The 24,385-nt window shown below is 36.5% G+C and overlaps 1 protein-coding gene across 1 annotated transcript in view; it reads left to right on the top strand.

Annotated features, from left to right (window-relative positions):
* Positions 1 to 23,763, top strand: part of APOB (apolipoprotein B) — a 36,336-nt gene extending 12,573 nt beyond the window's left edge. Inside the window, 17 exon segments of the mRNA XM_014894919.2 lie at positions 79 to 316; positions 861 to 1,037; positions 1,325 to 1,516; positions 2,230 to 2,397; positions 3,587 to 3,798; positions 4,323 to 4,505; positions 4,714 to 4,835; positions 5,406 to 5,616; positions 6,847 to 7,022; positions 7,153 to 7,340; positions 7,610 to 7,755; positions 9,447 to 9,823; positions 10,699 to 18,276; positions 18,727 to 18,841; positions 19,674 to 19,857; positions 20,907 to 22,517; positions 22,519 to 23,763. Of these exon segments, the coding sequence (XP_014750405.2) occupies positions 79 to 316; positions 861 to 1,037; positions 1,325 to 1,516; positions 2,230 to 2,397; positions 3,587 to 3,798; positions 4,323 to 4,505; positions 4,714 to 4,835; positions 5,406 to 5,616; positions 6,847 to 7,022; positions 7,153 to 7,340; positions 7,610 to 7,755; positions 9,447 to 9,823; positions 10,699 to 18,276; positions 18,727 to 18,841; positions 19,674 to 19,857; positions 20,907 to 22,517; positions 22,519 to 22,728 (12,088 nt within the window). The 3' untranslated portion in view covers positions 22,729 to 23,763.
* The last annotated feature ends 622 nt before the right edge of the window (positions 23,764 to 24,385 follow it).

Genomic DNA, 24,385 nt, shown 5'->3' with positions numbered 1-24,385 from the left:
TAAAAATTCCCTTAACTAAGACTAAATGAGTGTTTGGAATATATACTAATCATATTTAATTGCTATCCTCTTCCCTAGTCTAAAAAGTCGAGTTGAAGAAGCTCTGAAAGGAAATCAGCTCCCAACAGCCAAAGATTTCAGAAAATTCTCACAAAATTATCAGATTTCAGAAAGAGTTTCTGTACCTGGAATTGACCCCATCTCTGCCAAAATAGAAGGAAATGTGATATTTGATCCAAGCAGCTATATTCCTAAGGAGACCATGCTGAAAACCACCCTGCATGCCTATGGATTTGACCCAAGCGATGTCTTTGAGGTACAACAATTATGAAAAACATTTGCTAGTATTCAGCTCCTTTCGTTCTCATTTCTGTTTTCTTATAACAACTTTCTGTGAATAATGTATTTTTTTACAAGCCTTGGGAGAAATCTAAAGATCACTGTGACTACAAGGGGACTTTGATTTGGTCTCAATGGGTTTTAGAGCAAGCCATCCATTATGTGATGTCACTTGCCACTGACTAGATGGACGACCCTGTTGAAGTTATTAAAGGGCTCAGGGTAAAATGAACCCATCTGTAACAAATTGACTTTGTGCTAATGAATCATTACTGGCACACTAAAGTACTCATAGTAGATTTTAAGTGAGATACAACCTATGCATAGGTTTTTTGTTGAACCTCACCACAGAGATAAAATGAATTATAAGACATAGTGTTCCATACGTTCCCTTAAGAGTCATGGGCTTCTATGATACCCTTTAAATACATTTTATGTTCCCCAGAAAGTCTGTGTTGTAAAGTTCCAAAAAAAAGTAGGCAACTGTCTCAGTTATACGTTGTCCTTTCTTTTCATTTCAGCTTGGCTTGGATGGAAAGGGATTTGAACCAACACTGGAAGCATTGTTTGGAGAGAAGGGATTTTTCCCAGACACTGCAACCAAGGCCTTGTACTGGGTTGATGGCAAAGTGCCAGAGCAGGTTTCCAAGGCACTTTTTGACTATTTTGGTTACTCACAGGATGGCAAGCAAGATCAGGTACAGCTTGAAAACATTCTCTGTGCAGCTCAGCATTCCTATTTTTGCGCAGATTTACAGCACTTACTGCTTTACTCTATACATTCCTTCTCCTCTCTGGTGAGATAAAGAGAAGTCCTTAATGATATTTAACAACGTTTTCTTAATTGTATTTGGAGGGATCTTTGTCTGGAAAGAAATCTGTAAGTGCATGTGCAGAATAGCTGACATTCACTAAGTTTATGTTCTACATATGTGACCTTACCTACTTATAAAATGGTTTTATTGCTTTCTGACTGAATTTTCAGGATATCATGAAAGGAATATTACTTAACCTCGAAAAACTGATAAAAGAATTGGGCAGCAAAGAAGCTCCGGAAGGAAGAGCATATCTAAGGATCCTGGGAGAAGAACTTGGGTACATGAAACTCAATGATTTTAAACTGCTGGGAAGCTTGATTTTAGAGAGTGTTAAAGCTCTTCAGACTGTTCCTGAAATGGTATGTTTCTGATGCAGCAATGTGCATTATAAACTTTTTTTTTCAACCAGATTTTTTTTTCAGATTTAGATTGTATTTAACTATTATGTAAACATATTTGATACTGACATGAAAATAAAATTATTTAAAATAAAATATCCAGGCCTATGTTGAAGGACTCTGAGAAATCTATGAAGACTCCTCAATAATCAAGTGGAGTCCTCCTGGAGGATTGGTGAGGGGAAGGAAAAAGGGAACGTTCCAATCACATTGTATTATCAAGATACCTACTGGAACAATTCCCAAAACTTTAGTACTGGCTATTAAGTTACATGACATTTTTAATTATGGAAAGATGTGTTAATATTAAAAATTTCATCCTTGTCATGTTAAAAAGAAAAGGTATAGTACATTTTAGGAATATTTGGTAATATCCTTCTTTCATGGAAGTAAAATAATGCTAAACCAATTCACCTTTGTATGTGTATATTAAGGTAAATAACCTGTATGTATCAAGGCTGGTAAAAAATCTGGTATTCATTTAAAGTTCAGATTTTGCTGGCAGTATATTTTTTGAAGCAATGTACCTATGGAAATTAGATTCTCTACTCCATATGAAATTAACTTTTGGATTATGGAGTTGCCATCATTCCCTGGTCAGTTTTGAAAAGTACAAAATGTGCATATTCCAAGGTGCGGATTTCTTAGTGCTCACTTCCTTGTTTGATTCACAGGTTGCACAAGCCATCTCAAAAGGCATTGACAGGGATCTGTTTGTCCACTACATATTCATGGACAATGAGTTTGAGCTTCCAACTGGAGCAGGTTTGCAGCTGAAATTTGCCTTGTCTGGAATAGCAACACCTGGGGCAAGAGTAGCTGCAAAGCTTCATCAAAAAAGTGTAAGTCCCAATAGTTGTCTATATTTTTTTCTCCTCCTAATAATCTGTATTTTCATTTATGGATAAAACTGTACCAGAAACACTTTAAAGATTGCAAAATGTTCTCGATATTAAAAAACCCTGACTCATTAGAGGTCTTCGATTAATTTGTGGAAGACATTTAGATTAGATTAAGAAGTAATGCATATAATAAATTATGAATGAGACATAATAAAATTTATGAACTAAAAGTATTTCCATCACTCTTTCAAAATTAAAACTTTTTTTTGATCTGTTTCTTTCTGTCCCCCTGCACTTGAATTGCTATGGTAAAAAAGCTACAGTATGTGAATTTGCTGTTCAAGCCAAAAAGTTAACAAAACATTTTGTTGTGTGTGGCTAATTCAAAGTGAAAAAAATGATTAGCAGTTAAAAGAAATATTGAAAATTGAGTCAAGTAAAATATTTTTTCACCTGAGAGGAAACATCTTAAAACTGTAGCAAGGAAAAAGCATATGACATAAAATTAGTTATCCACTTAAAATTAAAAAAAAAAACCCTATTCCTTTTTACAGTTCTAATAACTACCTTGCTCTAACCTAGTCGATATTTCATAAGAATTTCTTAGTAATTTCATTTCATCTAAACTTTTAATTTTCTACCATATACAAGACCTAAATAAACACCAAGATCCTCAAATTTTGTACTTGTTACCCTTTAGTTAGCTTTGGAATTTTTTTTCCAGAATTTTGCATTCTGTCCTTTCTTAATGGCCAAAGCAAAAGCTTGAAAATAAGCTGGTTTGTGTTAAGTGAAATTCAAATCTTGGATCCATTTGTTTTTTGTCAAACAGTTTGATCATTGTCTTTGAAAACTGCTTTTTTTTTTAACAATGGAAAACTGGCTCTTGTCTTCAGATTTAAAAATACATGCAAGTAGTTCCATGTATAAAATCTTTCTGAAGCGTGAGTATTTTTACATTAGAGTAAGTAGGGATCCTTGGGGTTATCATCTTGCTGATTTTTTATATTGCAGTTACCAATTATATGGGCCATTTGATTATGTGATTTGGGAATCAGATTTTTTGCATAGCAGAATTAATTCTATAAAACTTACCTCTGTATTATCAGGAGTGGTATGGGAGTTTTTTTGTATAACCAGTGTAAGTCTATTGGGCAAATAAATACCACGTTTTGTTTTTATTAAATAGATGCAAGCAGATCTCATTGCTAAACCTTCAGTAGCAGTTGAGTTTGTGACACACCTGGGGATAAACGTGCCTGAATTTGCTGGAAGTGGTGTGGAGATGAATTCTAATATATTCCATGAATCTGGAATTGAAGCACATGTTAGTGTAAAGGCTGGACAATTGAAATTCAGCATTCCTGCTCCGAAGGTTCCAGTAAAACTCTTCAGTATCAGGTAATGAGAACTGAATGAGAACTTTCAAGGCTATGTTCTTCCTTCTCTTCTTGATTTTTAATGTGGTGGAATTGAAAGTCTAGGGCAGGCATGGAGAAATTTTCAGTTCAGAAAAATCCCAGACACTGTAAAACTGAGATAACTTCTTTTGTAATACAAGTAAATATGCCAGATAAGTGATGACTTGGATGGCTTACAGATTGTCACTTCTTTTAAAATTTTATACAAGACTCTTAAAATTTCCATTATTTTGTTTTCTTTCATATAAAATTATTATAATAGCAATACATTTTTTAAACTGAATTTAAATAAGATACTTACATTAATTAGAGACTAAATGTCTCAATACATGAAATTATAATTATCAATATTAATACCTACATCATTTAAAGCCAGATGTTATTTCAGTTACATTAATACACAATACCCCTACATTAATAAACAAGTTTTATTCAGGAGTAACTGTGCTAATAGGACATCTGAGCACCTGCCCTGGGAATAAATGACTGAGTTTTCTTTTCCAGCAATACGCTGCATTTGGTGTCTCCAGCCAAAACTGAAGAAATTCCAACTGTGAGAGAGAGCCAAACAACCTCAACTTCTTGCAAGTCATTCATTCCTGGTCTAAATTTCTGCACCAAAGTATTGTACTCTAATTCCACTGACACAGAGGCAGTTCCATATTATCCCTTGACTGGAGAATCCAGGTAAGTCATGTCAACTTAAACTAGGTTTATTTTGTGCTGACTACTCTTGGTCCCCAGCAGTCTCTCACATCGAGCTTACCTTTAAAGATCTTTCAAAACTGACTGGCAGCAGCAGCTCAGAGAGAGCTGTTGAGAGCTGTAGGATTTCTTTGTTTGTGGTCATGGACGAAAAGGTTATTCACAAGGCATTTGTTTACTCCTTCTGTAGATTTGAGGCTGAATTAGTGTCCACAGGTGAAGTAAAGGAATACTCTGCGAGTGCAAACTACGAACTGCAGAGGGAGGGAAATGACCAGATAGACACCTTAAAATTTGCTGTCCAGGCAGAAGGTAAGAGTTAAAAAAACCTGTGTGACTTGCTCTGTTTTGAACTGTCATTTACTAGAAAAGACATTTTTATTAATGAATCTTAATAGTATTCTTAACAGTGTAAGATAGAATACCATTTTCACACCCAAACAGACCAACAATGTGGTTACATTTCCTCTCAAGTTTGCAGTCCCAGTGCAAGATTTTCATGATGAGAAGCTGATTTTATATTTTGTATGATTTTAATAAAAGTGTGATATGGGTGAATGGAAGCAAGGAAGAGGAGATGTTCAGGAGGTCTATATAAGCAAGAGAAAAATACGTTTCTTATGAAACATGGAATCAAAGCCTGCAAAATATCTGTGGGATCATTTAAATAACAGAAGTATTGATGGGTTTGTGGGTCAGCCCATCATGTGTTTAGAAGATGAGAAGAAAAAAGATGACCCAGTTGCTAATCAGACTCATCAAAAGTTGTGTTAGATCTTTAGTGGGAAATAATTTTCAGCTGATCCTTTTTTGTTCTCCTTTTAAGAAAAGTCCAAGCAGATTCCATAGTTGTGAATAAGCAAAACACATTATATTTTCTAGGTGTAAACCATCATGATGCCACACTGACCTTCAGGTACAACAGAGGCAAAAAGATTTTGACCAGTGATGTCCAGATTCCAGATGTTGATGTTGACTTTGGTACAAACTTCAGAATTACTGATGAATCCATCTCTGGGAAGAAAGCATACACCTTTGTCTTAGACATCAACAATAAGAAGATTACAGAAGTTACTCTTTCTGGCCAGATAAGGTAACTCAGGAAAACATTTAGAATTTAACAGCTACATTTGAAAAGGTTTTGTTGGATGTAAAAATGTGGGGAAATGTTATCTTGTTTTGGAGAAATTTCTTAAATACAGAGACAGATAAAGTTGCCATTGAAACCCCATTTTAAAAACTTTAAACTATTTTATTTGTAAATGCATACATATAATTCACTGATTGATCTTTCTTACTCTGTATATATAATTTGTATTACAAGTTCCTTGAGGTAGTTCTTCAGTGTTTGCACACACATGACTACAAGAATGCATTGTGCTACTGTTATTGCAGGTGTGATAATCCAAGGATATAAACAAGGCAAGGTTTGTTCAGAGAAGTATTATCTTTTACTGGATATGCTTGGCTCTAAAAAAAGTTATTACATCTCCCCATGAAGAAATCTAATGGCACTCAGTAAGAAACAAAACCAAAAATAACTGAGAGCTTCCTGTAAAAATTCCCACGCTTCTCAATGAGAATATTTCCGGGAACATCTACAGGGGAGCTAACAAAAATGTTCAGCCTGCCAGGGTTTCTAAAATTGTCTGCCTCACAAGCCCATAGTGAAATGGGCTGATCACATTCTTTAATAAACCTCAATCTTCCATGGAATTCTGTGATCTTGATGGTGCCCCAGGGAGTCTTTGTCTTTGCTGTTCATGTAGAATTGCCTCTGATATCAGTGGGAGCTTTGGACAGATGTCAGGGACCTCAATTCCCTTTCATTTGCACTAACATAACATTAGAAGTTTGCTTGAGTTGACAAAGTTACAGAGATGTAAAATAAATGTGAATAAAGGAAAATGAAGCCCACTGGCATAATATATTTTGCAAAGTGTTTTGTTTCTATGTGATTCATGGCCACAGTCTGTATCCTGAGTAGAGAATTCAGCTTGAGTAAGGCATTTAGAATTTGATTAGGTTACAACTTTACCAGGACAGGTAGAAAATTCCATCCTTTTCACCCCTATGAAATTAACACAGAATCATTACTGTGTGTATCTGCACAGCAGCATTACAATAGTCTACTACAGATTTTCCAAAGTAACTAGCAGAAGCTGAAAATACTCATTGAATTTGAACAGTGTTTATAAATTTGATCCAATCTAATTTTTTCATAATACCTATTATGCCTTTGCTATAGATCTAAATGCTGAAATTGCTCCTGAAAAAATACAATTAAATATTTTTATTCACATTTAGTTTTTTCCTTTCACAGATATGCTGGAGTGGAAGAGGCAATGTTAAGAGGCACAATTTCTTTTCCTCGCCTGCAAACTGAACTTAGAAGTGAAGCATTGGTTAATTATTCACCAAACAAAGCATATCTTCAGATCAGCTCAGCTGCAACAATTCATGGAAACTCAATTTCAAAAAGAGTTCTTCTCAGATATGGTAAGGGCAAAAACATGATCCACATACACAACCTGTAAATTTAAGCATCTTTTTACATTGGCTCATAGTATATCTCAAAACAAGAATATTACTAATTTTACCCTTTTTTTTTTTAATTAATGATTTTTAGATGCTGAGAAAGTTGAGCTAGAGTGGAATTCAGGTGCCAGTGCTGCTGTGAAAAAACTATCTTCTGCCTTCCCAGTTGACTTTTCAGACTACCCAAAAACCCTAGAGAAGCATGCCAACGAACTTCTGGATCGGAAAGTGGCTCATACGGATATGACACTGCGACATATCGTGTCACAATTCATCGTGGTATGGTTTTTAACCTGCAGTACATATTACAGTTCCCAGTACATAACCCTGAGGAATTCTTGTCTCCCCCATGAAAGCCAAAATAAGAACTACTTGTAAAATCACTCATCAGATTCAATAAGCTGTGTATTTCCAGCTTTGATAGAATGAGTCGCTTTAGCAGATACCTAGACCTCAGTATTTGGGTAGTTCAAATAACTTTCAGATAACTTCACTAGGAAGTCCTAAAACTTTTTATTTACTTTGAAAAACTTCTCTCCTCGTTGCAGGCAACCAACACCTGGCTGCAAAAGACATCAAAAGATGTTCCTTATTCCCAGACTCTGCAAGACAAACTAAGTGCACTGCAGGAATTGAGCATTCAGAAACTTAACCTGCCTGTTATCACCATTCCTGAAGAACTTTTCCTGAAAAGGTAGGGGATGAAATTAGGATATAGTGGAACAAGAAACTGAAAATAGATATTTATTCATATTTTAGCATTACTTTATTTTACTTTGGTTTTATAAAACAACATGGAATTGCTGAAACATTAGCATAAAATTGGAATCATAACAAAGAACTTTAAGGTCAGAGAAATTATATTATATGGAGGAATTCATGCACATATTTAATACAGATTTGACTTCATGTAGTATGTGAATGGATCCCAAAGTGTATTATATTACAAGGTGTACTGAATAAAAATACAGCATTCAACAGTCTTTAAGCCACAGAACTACTGAAGCCATATTTCTCATGGATTTGTATCCTATATCCTGCACATGCTTTGGCCATAGCCCTCATAGCTCTACATTTTCCTGTGTGGTCCTGTTCTTCCCATTCCCCTGCACATACTGCTTAACCTCCACCAGTAAAGCAGCTGACCTCCTCCCATGCCTGATGTGCTCAGAGGGAAGTTGTACACATGTGGACTGAATACTTTCACTAGTTTGGTCCCATCTCTTCTACCCAGTAGAGTTTCACAGGACTTGTATGAATGTCATTACCCTTCTGTCAAATTTCATAGAAATGAAATGCAGAAATGAATGTAAAGGATAACAGAAGTTAGTGTAAGATTGGATTCCAAAAACAAATGGAGAACAGTCTTGAATTTTTGTATCTCTTAGATCTGTTTCTCCGTGTATTATCTTTCATTGTGCTAATATGGTATTGTGTGTTAATGGCACGCATCTCTATTGCTGCCATATTGCTGCTCCTGAACGAAGTATAAACAAGGAAGAAACTGTTTTTTCTCCTAGGTTGTAATCATCTGTGATAATAATAATAATAATAATAATAATAATAATAATAATAATAATAACAATAACAATAACAATAACAATAATAATAAGGTTTTTTACTGCTCTTTTATGTAGCTTTTAAAATCTTTTGATGTAAAGGAACAAATTCCAGAAGTGTTTGCTTAATTTTCATGCTCTAAGTATAAAAAGTCAAGATTTTGCAATATGAAAGACCAGTTAGGGAAACAAGAAAGTTATCTTTGCCAGCTTATTGTTCATTCAGAAATTAAGGCCAAGTTTCCTTCTGTTTTGCCTTTTCCTAATTATACTTTTTTGGCCAGCGATCCATTTTCCAGTCTTAGTTCCTGGTCACATGCTTAGATTTTTATTTTCTTTTATTCAGAATAAAAAAAATGCTGAATATTTGGATGAAACTTTTGAAATGCTTACAAAGAGAAATACAGATAAATTCTTTATTTTAGATTCTTACCATGTCTAACACTAAAATGATTTAATGCATTTCTATAAACATCACTTTTTAAAAAAAACTAATTGCCTTTTTCTGGTACTCAGCATCCCACAAGTGTGCCAGTGATTTTGAGGGATTTTTTTTAACCTTACCTACAAGTCTCTTTGTTTATGAAATGAGAGGGAAAACCATTGAAATGATTCCCTGATAACAAAAGTACTTTTGATATATTCTGATGAATGAGTGCTTGGAAATGTTGATATTAATGTTTGATCATTACATTTCTCTCTAAAGCTAAAGTCAGGATATTGATATAAGCATGTGAGTAAGCTCAGTATCGTGGACAGAGGAGGAAATCATGAAAACTCCTGCTTTATGAACTTAGTTTCTAACAGAGTTATTTTTATTTTCCAGTGAAGGCCGGGTCAGATACAACTTAAATAAAAACAGTTTTGTAATTGAAATTCCTCTGCCATTTGCGGGAAGATCGTCCGATGAGATATGGGTGCCGAGGACTGTTAAAACACCTCCCCTGGTAATGGAGTCCCTGGGAATAAGTGTGCCATCTCAGGAATACAGAATCCCAACATTTACTGTGCCAAAATCCTATCCTTTCCGTGTGCCTTTGCTGGGCAAGTTAGAGGTGTCTGCTGGTGTGTACAGCAACTTTTACAACTGGACAGCCGCGTACACCGTGACCAACAGCACCACAGAGAGAGTGACCAGCGTAAAAGTGACCTATAACACAAACGCTGATTCTGATTTTGAGCTGCTTGCCTACAGTGTGAAAGGTAAGAATGTTTGCTAATACTGCAGTGTTTGCAAACCTACTTTAATTATTTTATATCCCTTATATCAGGTACTGTACATTCATTTGCCTGTTCTTATTTAAAGACAGGTGTTGCGCAATCTCCAATCACCTTCCCTTTGATTTTATAGATATTATGTGTGTTTTCTCAGGCACTGAAGGTGAAGTCAGTTTAATTCAGTAAAGACTTTTTGAGTCCATATTTCCTGGGTATTCCTTACTGAAGAAAATGGCCTTCAAAACTGAAGGCATGATTCTACAAATGCTTGTGCAGCTGATTAGGAAACTGTTTTGAAAATCAGGTGTGCAAGTGTATGTGTAGGTATGCCCACAATTTATTTCTCAGTCATATGTGGACATATGTATATGAAATTGTATTTTTTTTTTGTATGTCCATATATTGCCATAATATTGTATTTTTAAGTTAGTTCCCCTAAAATTGCAGTTTGGGTTCTCAAACTGCAAAAGGACAGCCTGACTTCATTTTCTTCTAAACTCCTCACCATGACTGAGGCATGAGAAAGAAAACACTAAAATCTAGGAATGTTAGATACGGGCTACTCTTGAGTCCATCTTCTTAATTTTAGTTTAAATAATGACATAATTTTATATCATTTCACATTATAGTGTAGAAGCTTAATTTATTTGTAGTTCAAAACTTTAGCTTCAAATATCAAAATAGTAGCCATTTTTACAGAAATATTCAGTATTTGCCAAAGCACTTGGACCTTTAAAACAAAATGGTATAACAGTAATTGCAATTCAAGCAGTAGCATAGAATTCAGTGGCATCAGACGGGTTCTCAAAGATGAAAAGGTATAGACACACTTACCTTTTGTCTCTTTTTTCCTATTTCAGGTTCTGGAGAAGCATCATATAACAGAAATGGATTCATCTGTGCATATGAAAATTACCTGCAGCACAGTCTCTTAACATCAGTTTTTAAGCTGTCTGGCAGAAAGAGTCATGAACCTGTTCCATTTTCAAACTACAGCTTATCACTTACAGCATCAAGTACTATGGGTCCTCAGCTTTCATTTTCCAGTGATATTTTTTCTGAAAAGATAAATAACATGAATACCAATAATGTCAAAATGGATGGGCAGCTGGAAGTGGCTTCAGTGTTTGCAAGAAGCATTTACACTCTGTCTACCACATACAATGAAAAGAGAGGGGTTTTAGAAGGGAAGTCAAATCTGAAGTTGGATTCTTCTTACCTTCAGGCTACCAATCAGTTGTCTGGGAGATACAGTGATGGTTTGTTTTCCATTACTTCAGTTTCTGATGTACAAAATGGGCTATTAAAGAACACAGCTTCACTGAAGTATGAAAACAGCCAGCTGAAAATGTCATCTGAAACCAACGGGAGGTATCGACATACTGCAGGTGCCAATAAGCTTGAAATAATTTTGTCAAAGAAGATGGCAGCACTTCGATCCGAATGCCAAGCCACTTACAAGCAAATCCAGTATTTTGCCTTGTTTGCAGGTTCTCTCACTTCCCAAGATCTTGTTTTCAACACTGATATCTCCCTGACTGATCAGAAGAATCGAGCTGCACATAAGTCATCGCTCAATGTAAACCGGTATGGTCTAGCCAGCAGTGCAACCACCAACATGCAGTTTAGTCCCTTGGCAATGCAGAGTGAAATGAATGCCAAGCTCGACACTGCTGGAGGCTCCATGTCACTGTCCTCTTCCGGGCGCTATGGGAAAAATAATGCAAAATTCAATGTAGGTGGAAGAGTGAGCTTAACAGAAATAACGCTGGGAAGTGAATATCAGAGTACAGTTCTGGGTATGGACAACAAACATGTTTTAAACTTCAGAGTTAATACAGAAGGACTCAAGTTTTCAAATAATTTGCAGGGATCATTCAAAGATATTAAGTTGGAGTACACAAATGATTTGAATATTCCAGGCTTATCCTTAACATTTGTTTCAAAATTAGACAACAGCTTCAGCTTTGACAAGTTCCACAAACATGTTTTTGACCTTCAACTGGAGCCTAGCTCACTAACAGCTAAACTGAGCAATAATCTTAAATACACTAAAACAGAAGTTTCCAACAAAGCAGAACTCCTTCTCAAGCCTCTGAATATGAACTTGGGTGGCAATGTCAGAGGAGCCCATGGAGCAGATGAAATAAGGCACACCTACACCCTTACATGTGCTGGACTAACTGCAGACCTGAAAACAGACACCGTGGCAAACGTTCAAGGTGCAGCAGTGAGTCACAGGGTTCATCTGGATGTGGCAGGACTTTCTTCCTCAGTTACCATGAACACAAACTGTGATTCCAAGCCTCTCCGTTTCAGCAATGCTGTGCGTTCCACTATGGCCCCATTTGTCATCACTGCTGACGTACACACCAATGCTAATGGCAAGCTGATTGCTGTGGGTGAGCACACAGGAGACTTGTACAGCAAAATCCTCTTTAAAGCAGAGCCTCTTGCTTTCACTTTCTCCCATGATTACAGAGGCTCTACCAGCCATAGCTTGAAGTCTAGAGGAAAGTACACTACGCTGCTTGACAACAAAGTTAATATGCTTTTTACTCCATCAGAGCAGTTAAGTGCCTGGAAATTGAAAAGTCAGCTAAACAATAATGTCTATTCACAAGATTTCAGTGCTTACAATAATGCAGAAAAGATCGGTGTGGAACTTAATGGAAAAGCTTTAGCAGATCTTTCTGTAATGGACACACCGGTCATACTACCATTAACATCTGAAGAAGTTAATTTAATTGATGTATTGGGTCTCAGGGACAGTGTATCAGAGCCTCAAGAATTCAGCATCTCTGGCTTTGTGAAGTATGACAAAAATAAAGATATGCATGTTATTAGCCTACCCATATTGGAAAATTTGCCAGTTTACTTTGAAAAAATCAGAGGCTCCATTCTATCCACACTGCAGACCCTACAAAGGTACTTGAAGAACATAGACATGGAACAACACATGAAAAAATACAAGGCAAATTTGGACAAACTGTCACAGGACATTAATGACTATATGGACACATTAGATATCAAAGGTAAAGTTAGCAGCATGAAAAATAATTTTGTGGCTTTCACAAAGGACTACAGAATAACATCGGATGATCTCCAAATTTTGCTGGAAAAAGCCATGGACAAGCTTCAAGAAATACTGTCTCAGCTGCAGATCTATCTGATAGAAGTTGAGCAATACATCAAAGACTGCTATGAGCAGTACAACATCAAAGCACTTCTTGCACAGCTTCTTGATCAAATAGTTGAAACAATGACAGCTCTAGATAACAAATATCAGGTAAGAACAACTGTAATCAACATCATTGAAAAATTGCGGGTTTTTTTCCAACAATATGATCTTAACAAAATCGGAAGCAGAGCTTTGGCTTGGATTAAAAATGTTGATGATGAATACAAGATTACAGCTAAAATTCATGAAAACCTAGAACTACTCAAGATTCAGATTCAGAAAATTGATGTCAGAAGCATTGCGGAAAATTTGAAACGACAGATTAAATCATTTGATGCTAAAGAATGTTTAGAAAAATTTAAGCAATCTTTGCCAATCGAAAAAATTAATGAAATTCTTGAACAAATCAAAGACTTCATTTTAAATTGGATAGAGGAATATGAATTATCTGAGAAGATCAGCGCTTTCCGTGGGCATATGCACAAATTGATTGTAAAATATGAAATTGATAAGCAGATATATTTTTTAATTGACAGAATGATAGAACTGGTTAAAACGTACAGAATAAAAGAAACTGTCCAGAAACTGACCATCTACCTGCAAAATACTGATGTGAAGTCATACTTTGATAAAGTTGTTGCTTTTGTTGATGATGCTGTCAAGAAAGTGCAAACCTTTGATTATGAAAAGATGATAAAGCAAGTCAACAAGTTCCTTGACATGGTTATTAAAAAGCTCAAGGCTTTTGACTATGACCAATTTGTAGATGACACAAATAACAAAATTCGAGAAGTGACCCAGAAAATAAATGAAGAACTCAGAAATCTAGAACTTCCACAGAAAGTAGAAGCACTGAAACAGTATATAAGAGATTTTACATCTGTTATTTCAAAATACATGGAACAACTAAAGGACACAAAGCTTGCTGCAATAATTAACTGGCTGAGGGAGCTCATTGACTCAACAACAGTTGCTAATCTCAAAGCTAAAGTAAATGAACATCTGGAAGATTTACGAGAGAGAATTTCTGAAATGGATATTTCCCAGGAATTCCAGTGGTGTCTTCAGAAGATAAGCCAATTCTACAATTCTGTTGTCATATACATTTCTGACCAATGGAGCACAGCTTTCAAAAAAATCACTGCATTCGCTGAAGAGTATGATCTACAAAATTGGGCTGAAAATATAAAGCAGTTTGTTGAAACTGGATTTAGAGTCCCTGAAATCAGGACAGTTGTAGTCACTATACCTGCCTTTGAGGTTAGTCTCCGAAGTCTTCGGGAAGCAACATTTCGAACACCGGAATTCATTGTTCCACTGACTGATCTCCGTATCCCCTCCTATGAGATCAATATAAAGAGACTAAAGGACATGAAAATCCCAATGAAATTTACTACCCCAGAATTTAAAATTCTAAATACCTTTCAAATTCCTTCCTTCAAAATTGACTTGATTGAAGTTAAGCTTCTGATTGTGAGAACAATAGACAAATTCATGTCTGCAGAGCTTCAGTTACCATCTATCGATGTCTATTTGAAAGATCTGAAGATGAGAGATATGCCTTTTTCTGACATTTCTTTCCCAGAGATACAAATGCCTCAGTTTCAAATACCAGAATTATTGATTCCAAAGCTAAATCTAAGTGAGTTCCAGATTCCTAACATGAAGATACCAGAGTTCCAGCTCCCACATATCCCACATACTTTGACTGTGCCTACATTTGGCAAATTGTCTGGTGCTTTCAGAGTCACCTCTCCATTCTTCACACTGTCTACACAAGCTGAGCTTCGTAATACCACCACATCTGCAAACAGTCCAGAATTTGTTACCTCCATTTCAGCTCAATCAACATCAAAATTAGACTTCCTAGTTTTTAGTGTTGTTGCAGATTCACGTCTCCTGGCCCCTGACATGAAGCAGCTGAACCTTAAAAATGCCATGAAAGTCAACCATAAATTCCTTAAAGTTGATCACACCAATGAAGTGGTATTTTTAGGAACCTCGGTAGAAGGTGAAGCTGAAACTAGAGCAAACTTACATACAAAGAAAAATTCAGTAGAACTACAGAATAATTTAATGGTCAAGCTGCAAAGAAAAATTTGGGTGCAGAATGGAATGGCATATTCTCACAGACTGAATATTCCACAAGCTGATTTCTCCAGCCAGGCTGAACTGGTAAATAACATGACAACAGAGGTAGAAGCAGGATACATATCATTTACCTCTGCTGGTAAAGGAAACTGGAAATGGGCTTCACCTAATTTCTCCGATGAAGGCACTCATGATTCACACGCCACTTTCAAGGTTGAGGGCCCCAGTATTACATTTTCTGCCAACAACAGAATAAATGATAAGTACCTGAAAGTCAACCAAGCTATGAGATATGAATGCAATTCCTTAATGTCTGCAGCACTTCAGATTCAGTCTGAAATTGAGTCACAGCGTGTAGGACGTAGCATTCTGAATATGAAAGGCACAGGAGAGCTTCTAGGAATGAAAGTAGAATTAAGAGGCTCTCACAATGCTCGGCTCCATGGACGGATTACTGGAACTGTAAATAATGAGCTTTTCTTCTTGGCACACCCTTCTGAAATTCGTCTTTCAACAAACAATGATGGAAATGTGAAAATCAGTTTCCCAATGAAACTGACTGGCAAAATTGACTTCCTGAATAACTATGGGTTTGCCCTCAGTTCTTCTGTTCAGCAGGTCAACTGGCAAGCTATTGGCAGATTCAATCAGTACAGATATTCCCATAATATGTCTGCTGCCAGCAACGATGACAGAATTGAAGCTCGTATCGAAATGAATGGAGATGCCAACCTGGACTTCCTAAACATTCCTCTAAGCATTCCTCAGATTCAGATTCCCTACACTGGAATCAAAACTCCTCAGCTGAAAGATTATTCACTGTGGGAACAGGTAGGCCTGAAGGAATTATTGAAGACAACAAGACAATCCTTTGATTTAAATTTGAAAGCTCAGTATGAGAAAAACAAAGACATGCATGCAATCCCACTTCCTTTAGCAAAAGTGCATGAAGTACTTAATAAAAACATCCTTTTATTCAACAAGCATTTTGAGAAGGGAAGAAATGCAGCTTTAGATTTTCTCACAAAGTCATATAATGAAGCCAAAACAAAACTGGACAAGTACAAAATACAAACATCACTTAACAAAATACCACGGACACTCAGTATTCCAGGATACACCATTCCAATTGTGAATATTGAAGTTTCTCCTTTCACTGCTGAAATGCCAGCCTTTGGTTTCACACTTCCAAAAGAAATAAGCACAAGAGGATTCACAGTCCCAATAATTGGATTTTCAGTTCCATCTTACACACTAGTTGTACCTTCTTTTGAGCTTCCAGTCCTTCATATCCCCCAGGATCTACGCACCCTAAAGCTTCCTAGATTCAGAATCAACAGCTCAGCAAACAACATCTTAATTCCTGCTATGGGTAACATTACTTATGACTTCTCATTTAAATCCAGTGTAATCACTTTAACTGCAAATGCTGGGCTGTTCAATCAGTCAGATATTGTTGGACATCTCAGTGTCTCATCCTCTTCTGTCATTGAGGCTCTGCAATTTAAGCTGGATGGTTCCACAAGTTTGACAAGAAAAAGGGGGTTGAAGCTGGCCACAGCATTGTCCCTGAGTAACAACAAATATCTAGGAGGAAACCATGATAGCACTATCACTCTCTTAAAGAGGATCATGGAAGCTTCTGTGGCAACAAATATAGAAGTTGACACACCAGTTTTAAAAATTAATTTCAGCCAAGAACTTTCTGGAAATACAAAATCTAAACCCACTCTCTCCTCAGGTCTAAAATTAACATATGATTTTAATACTCCCAAATATGCTACCAGTGCCACGGGAGAAATTGCTCACAGATTTGCTTTGGAGAGCCTTACATATTACATATCAGTAGAATCTTCTACAACTGGGGATATTAATGGAGTATTTTACCCTGGAAATGCATTTTCTGGAAAGTTTGACCATGAGGCAAATGCCTATTTGAATGCTAATGGAGCTCGGTCATCCCTCAAGTTCGAGGCCCATTCTGAATCAGAGGGAGTCTGGATCTTTGAAATCAAAGAATTACTTGCAGTTGAAGCATCTACCCGCCGTATTTATGCAGTCTGGGAGCACAATGGGAAGAACTTTGCAAAATATGCATCTCGTTTCACAAGGGGGACTCAGAGATGCAAAGCAACCTTAGAGCTGGCTCCTTGGGATGTATCAGCAGATCTTCAGATTCAAGCCATTCAGCCAAATTCCTACCTGGGCATGGCATCAGTTAATGAGGTTGTTGTAGTGAAAATCAGTCCTGCAAACCAGAAAGCTGGCTGGAAGGGTGAAGGCCAAATTCACTCACTATCTCTCAGTCATGATATGCAGCTATCAAATGAAAAATCGAAGGCAGAATTTGTTATTTCTGGGTCTTTGGAAGGATACATGGACTTCCTCAAAGTCATCAAGTGTCCCATTTCTGAGAAGAGCTTATGGGACATCCTGAAGCTGGACGTCACTACCAGTGCTGACAGGAAACAATACTTGAATGGCTCAGCATCCCTGGTGTACACAAAGAGTGAGGATGGTTACTTCTTCCCCTTACCTGTGGATAAGCTGACCGACGGCTTCACTGTCACTATTCCTGGGTTACACCTAAAGGCTCCAAGCCCTGTCCTCAGCACTCCAGAGTTCAGCCTTCCTTTCACCACTCTCCAGGTCCCAGCATACACCGTTGACTTGCGCAACATAAAAATTCCACAGACACTAAGCACAATGCCATTTGATGTCCATTTACCCACACTCCCAAAGCTGAGATTCCCCAAAGTGGATGTAGGAGCAAATTATATTACATTAGAAGAATATAAAATGCCATTTTTTGAGGTCACAATACCTGAATACCAAATAACTATGTCTCAATTCACTTTACCAAAGAGTGTTTCATTTGGCAGTTTCTCTGTAGATCTAGATGAAGTAGCTAATAAAATTGCAGATTTTGAAATGCCTACAATTACCATTCCTGAACAGAAAATTGAGGTCCCCCCTCTGAAAATATCCTTGCCTGCTGGAATTTACATCCCATCATTTGGTGCCTTGACTGGATCTTTCAAAGTTGTTTCTCCTTTGTACAATGTCACCTGGAGAACAGACTTGACAAATAAGAAGGACTCTTTCGAACATTCCATTGACTCTACCTGCAGTTCAACATTGCAGTTCCTGGAATATGACCTGAATGGTAAGACATTAAAATTCTATATGCCATGATTTTGGGGGAAAAAATTATTGTAGACAAGGCTTTTTCAGATCTTTTTTCCCCAGGGCTCTTTGCATATGAAATGTTTCTGTCTGTTTAGCATTGACGTTAGACAACTCTTCTTTTACCAGCAGTGGCATTTTTTCATAAATTACTATCAGAGTCTCAGTCAGTCACTCTGAATGTTAATGGCTGTATATGTATGTGTGTGTCATATCCATATTGAGATATAATGTGAATTTTAAAATGCTCCAGTCAAACAAAGGTTTTCACGTCTTTTTATTTGGGACATTATGGGCATTCTTGAAGTTTCTTGAAGCATAATTTGACATATCAATGAATGATGGCCCACAGCTGGCCATTTAACACACAACTGGGTATGTCTTTTGTATTTTTTGTTGGTAATACAGACATTTGAAATCTTTTTCACAGTTGTTTCAAACTACCAATATAGAGACGGAGTGCTCGTTATGAAGACAACTGGCAGCTTTTCACATCGTGACCTGAGTGCAAACTACAATGAAAATCTGACTATTTCAGGATTTGGGTAAAGATTTGCTCTAATAATATAATTTATAATGGACATAATTGCAAATGATGTGTTGTTGCTTTGATCTCTAATGCCCCAGGGTGCTTTGCAGTAATTAATAAGAACCTGTATATATACCCTGCCATTATTGGCTGTGTCTTTTTCCCCCTCAAGGTAACTAACTTGAAAGTTGTTCCCTCTCAGGATTTCTAGAACAGCTTTTCTCAGCAGTCCCATGTCAGAAAACCACTGAGACATAAACACAGTATTTTATAATCAGAGTAGTTCTAGATCTAACCATCAACATAGTTGGGTTTCTTCCCAGTGGATCCCTCTGTCACCACAAGCCACTACAGAATAATTTTTATTCACAAGTCCCCACACCAGGGATTTGACTTGACTCTCCTACTGCCTGTTTCAATCTGCAAGTGTTGTGTTAATACATCCAAGGGACAGAATCAGTGAAGGTAAGTACAAATATAGATAAATAGTAGTGCCTATACTTGTTTTGGTGGGAAAATTGCAGTTTTAGAAATCTGTTGAAAGCTGACAACAGTACAGCTACAAGTTTTGTTTGCTGCCGTAATTTAATGAAAATTCACAACAGAGCTCAATATAATTTTATCTAAAATAGGAAAATTCGAGTGACATGAAGTTTTGAATGTGTCAGGTTAAAGTCTAAGAAATGTGGAGAGTAAACCCTACATTTTCTTTTCATCATAAAGGTATTGTTTACTTACATATATATATATATATGTATGAAATTAGAGGTGGTACTATGTTCAGACATACAGCATTGGGCTTGTGCTTTCTTCATTGCCTCATGGCTGTGTATTTACTGTGGTTGCAGAGCCCTGGAGGACAATTTATCACTAGACATCATCAGCCCAACTTTCACAGATGTTCATGTGCGCTACCAAAAGAATGAGAGGAAATCATATGGCTCAGTATCCTCACCCTCAGCTGGGACCCTTGCTTATGTCATGGAAGGGGATGATGAAATTTTCCTAGCCAGAGTTTACTACCAAACTCAGGTAAGCTTGATATGAGCAATAAAAAGCAAAAATTTTTTATGTGGTCAGAGGTAAAGTTCCCTTTTAAATTTTGTGTGTGTTTATGTTGAGACATAAATTAACTACCAAATAAAAATTATATTATCAGTAATAAAAGGTTTTATTTCCTAAAGTGGCCTTTCCAGTATTAAATATAAGATTTGTGAAAAGACGTGTTTTCAGCTCCTTCACACAGTTATTTTTTCCATCTCCTATGGTCAAGAAGGCACGCCCACTGAAGGTGAAGAATGGACAAAATCAGTTTTAGATAAGCTACCCATCAGGTTTAATAGATAGCCATCAGGCTATGCAGAATTACTACATAAGTGACCATTATAGAAATAAGGCGAATAGAAGAGGTCAGACCATTTGTGAAGTGTCTTTTTCAATCCATTAATATGTTACAATACCTGCTCTTATTATTGGCATGCTACAATAATTTTCAGAATTAAAATCTTACCTTCCATAATTATATACTAATTTAAGGATTACGAGCAACTCATATTTCACTATTTATTATAAAAATGGAAAAACTATACATGTAAGTATATTCTCATTTGAGGATTTATTAACTATTCTAAGTAACTGTCTAAATTGTCTCATTTATTTAAATGATTACAAAATTAAATCCTCTAATATTTTCATATGAAAAAGATGTTTTTTGAATTCACTTTAATTGATTTCAGGAATGAGTAGAAGGCTCATTTTCCTGAGTAATTCACCTGCCTTATGAGATATGAAAAGCATTTAATACAAAGGAAGGAAAAATCTTATTTGCAGTCAGATATTAAAGACCAGACTAAGTTATGTTCTAGTCTTGCTCTTTGAAGAAGCTCAAAGTAGTTTTGTATAAGATAATTTCTTCCAAAATAACCTTTCAAGATGAGAGTAAACAGGCAGCAAACAGACAGTGGACAAAAAATTGGAGAGTGCTTGTCTTAATAAATGATAAAATTAAAGAAGCAACAATGAGGATTGAAATGCACTCATAAATAATATTGGAGTTTTCTAACCCTCTTTTGTATTTTCAGTCTGCTCCCCAGGACGACATTGACATACTAAAAGGTGAGATATCCCTCAAGGAACCTGACCAGATTCAAATGAAATTCAACTGGAATGAGGATGCTGCCCAAGACTTGCTGTTAGGTCTGAAGGAAAGAGTGCCTAAAATGACAAATGCAGTCTATAGGTATGTTAATCGGTACCATAAGGAGCATATGGGACTGGAAATTAGTGCTGCCACCTTAAAGATGAAGAGTATAATGCAGAATAATGCTGAGAAAGCATACACGTTTGCTGCAAATCAAATAGATGAAATAGATGCTCAGCTTCGCACAGCCGCCAATGAAGCCTCTGACAAATATCAGGAGCTGAAGTTCAAAGCTAAACGGCTTTATCGAAGAGCAGCAGATCAGGCTGAACACTTTGACTATCAAAGAGTAAAAGCAAAATTTTTGGATGTTTTAATTGACATTATAGAAGAATACCACCAGAAAATAAAACACGTAATTGACTCAGCCACTGAATTCCTGAAAACCACAAAATTTCAGGTCCCTGGGCTGTCTGAAAAGTACAGTGGTGCAGAAATATACCTCATGACTACAGAGAAAGTGGCAAAAACTGCTGATGTATGCCTTTCAAAACTTCAGGAATACTTTGATGCCTTGATTGCAGCTATCAATGAGCTGGAAGTCAGACTTCCTGCTTCTGAAACAATACTTAGAGGCCGTAATGTACTTGATCAAATTAAACAAATGCTGAAAGATTTGCAGGACAAAATCAGGCAGACTTTTGCTACTCTTCAGGAAGCTGACTTTGCAGGAAGGCTGAAGCAACTGAAACAAACAGTGCAACAAGTTTTTCAGAAGGTAGAAGAAATGGTTAGAAGCTTGCAATCCAAAACTTTTGAAGACATCAAAGTTGAAACACAAAAGCTGTACAAAGATGCAATGGCTTCAGACTTTGCCCAGAAGCTGAGATCCTTGACAAAAGATGTTAAAAAGTACATTTCTCAGTTCAAAGACTTTAGCCAGAAGACATTCCAGGACCTTTCAGAAAAGCTGCACCAGCTGCTCCTCTATGTAAAGTCATTGCGGGAGGAGTATTTTGATCCAACTACACTTGGATTGTCAGTGAAATACTATGAGGTGGAAGACAAGGTACTGGGATGGCTGAAGAATATCATAAATCTTCTAGTGGATTGGCACAACCAGTGTGTTGAAGATCTTGCTGGCATTGTTACACGCCTGACAGACCAAGTAAGAGAATTGGTGGAAATCTACAGTCAGGAATATTATGACTTCATAACTGATGTTGAAGGAAAAGGAAAACAGAAGATCATGGAACTCTCATCTGCTGCTCAGGAGAAAATCCGATATTGGTCTGCAGCTGCTAAGAGGAAAATCGATGAACATAACAAGCAAGTCAAAGAAAAACTCCGGGAGATCTATGGGCAGCTTAGTCAGTCCCAAGAAAAGCTAATCAGTGAAGCCAAAAGGTTAATTGATCTAACTATAGAAAATTACTCTGCTTTCCTGCAATATATCTCAGAGCTTCTTCGCTGGCTTGAGCAAATAACAGCTGAGAGCATAAAGCCGTATGTAGCTGTTCGTCAAGGAGAGCTTAGAATAAAGGTGCCCATGTGACTGGCAGTCCAGTTACCAAATGCCCCAAAAATGCAGACAGACACTCAGGAATAAAGTGGAAATGACACACATACTGATTCAGCAAGGCATCAAGAAAGGCTCCAGGAAATGGAAAGAAATGCAACACTTCACAGATGAACAACTTGACACTGAGCAAGTGAGTCCTCAGGACATTATGGAAAATATTCAGCAGCGCATGAACACCTGAATGGGCATGTAGAAGAGAAGAAGTAACAAGTTTCTACCAAAATGTATTTAAATATAACAGCAATCAGTATACTGGAGCTTCAGGTAGATATGTTTGAATCTGAATTTGTAAATGAAAATTTAATAATCTACACTAGGTTATTTTAATAAGCTTAATAAGCCAATAAATGAGTTGTTTATTACATTTTTGTGTCATTCATTACAACTACTTTTACTTGGAGTATAAAACTTAATCCAACAATTTTCAAGGTCAATGGGAAGTCTTTTATTTCACAGTATGTTGGATCAAGTTAATAATGTGCAATGCATATTGTAAATAGTCACAAAAGCTATGGGATACATAGAATAAACAGGTTTTAAGATAAAGGTCACATTCATAAGCCAGTTGAAGGAAGACTTGGAAACACATCTAAATCCCAGCATAGAAATACCTTCATAGATATGTAAGGAAAAGAGCATGTATAATCACATGAATTTTAAAAATTATAAATTCTGAAAATGGCATAAAAATTTGAAAATTGACACAGAAGTATGAACATATGTAGAAATTTGACTCCTGGAAAACTGCAGATAATAATACAAAAGTTTTCTTAATGAAAATTAATTTATGCCTGTGTCAGTTTTCAGACAATACAAGGAATTTTATATGAGTTTTCTTTCTACTGGCTAATTTATATTTCAGAAATACAGGGTTTTCTCACCTGTTTCCCCATGATATTTCTGGTTTCACTTTAAATTGTCTATGTTTTAGTTATTATGAGTTTAGTCAAGTGTCAAAGTTTCACAGACATCACTGTGTATGATGGGAGTCAAAATGTTTTCCCCTCCTAGGCTGAAACCTTGACCATTTAAAAGAATTACCAGTTTAAAGATGAATTTAAAGCATGTTGAAAAGGTTCCTCACAAAATAAGACTGTTTTTAAGTGGAAAAGATGTTGACCTGCAATGGTGTACTATATAAGACAGTCCCAGAGAATGCATGCTCAGGCTGAAATGTTGCCTCTTTGAGAATAAACTTTTTGACAAACACTAGAAAGTTTGTGCACATGTGTGTTTTGATACAATCAGTTCTGTAATATGTTTGTTGCTTGTTCATTAATGGGAAAACAGAATCTGTCTTCATTCCATGGTATGATGGAGTACATACAAGAAGCAATGGAGCACCAAGACTTTGTTATCCCTATTGATAAATAATATTATTACCTGAGTAACTTTGCCAGTAATGATTCTTATTGGATAAGCTACTTTAACCCTGAAATCAGAATCTCACAATATTAAACACACACCTATCTAGCTGTCAGCAAGTATCTCTTAGAAAGTCAGGTAAATCCATTTTCTCTTCAGAGCTTTCAACCATCACAACTACAGCAAAAATTCTCAAAATAGTCCCCTATGAACTATAAGTTTTGATTTTGAATAGAACTAATCTGCATATGTCACCCTGCCCAGGGGAACCAAAGGTATAAATATCCCTGTCTACGTGTTCTACTGAGCATCCCAATAAAAAAGATGTTGGCTACAGAGCCCTTTCACCTTCATTCACAGGGAGACTGAATCCTATGGGTCATCTGATCTTTATTGGATGTCAGATTGCACAACTCATTTCCCTGAATTTCACAAACGTTTAAGCACAACCAGATTTTTCAGACACTGACTGA

The sequence above is a fragment of the Sturnus vulgaris genome, chromosome 3 (genome assembly GCF_052056855.1).
Source record: "Sturnus vulgaris isolate bStuVul1 chromosome 3, bStuVul1.hap1, whole genome shotgun sequence".
Taxonomy (NCBI): domain Eukaryota; kingdom Metazoa; phylum Chordata; class Aves; order Passeriformes; family Sturnidae; genus Sturnus; species Sturnus vulgaris.
This window is presented reverse-complemented; position numbering and strand designations above follow the sequence as displayed.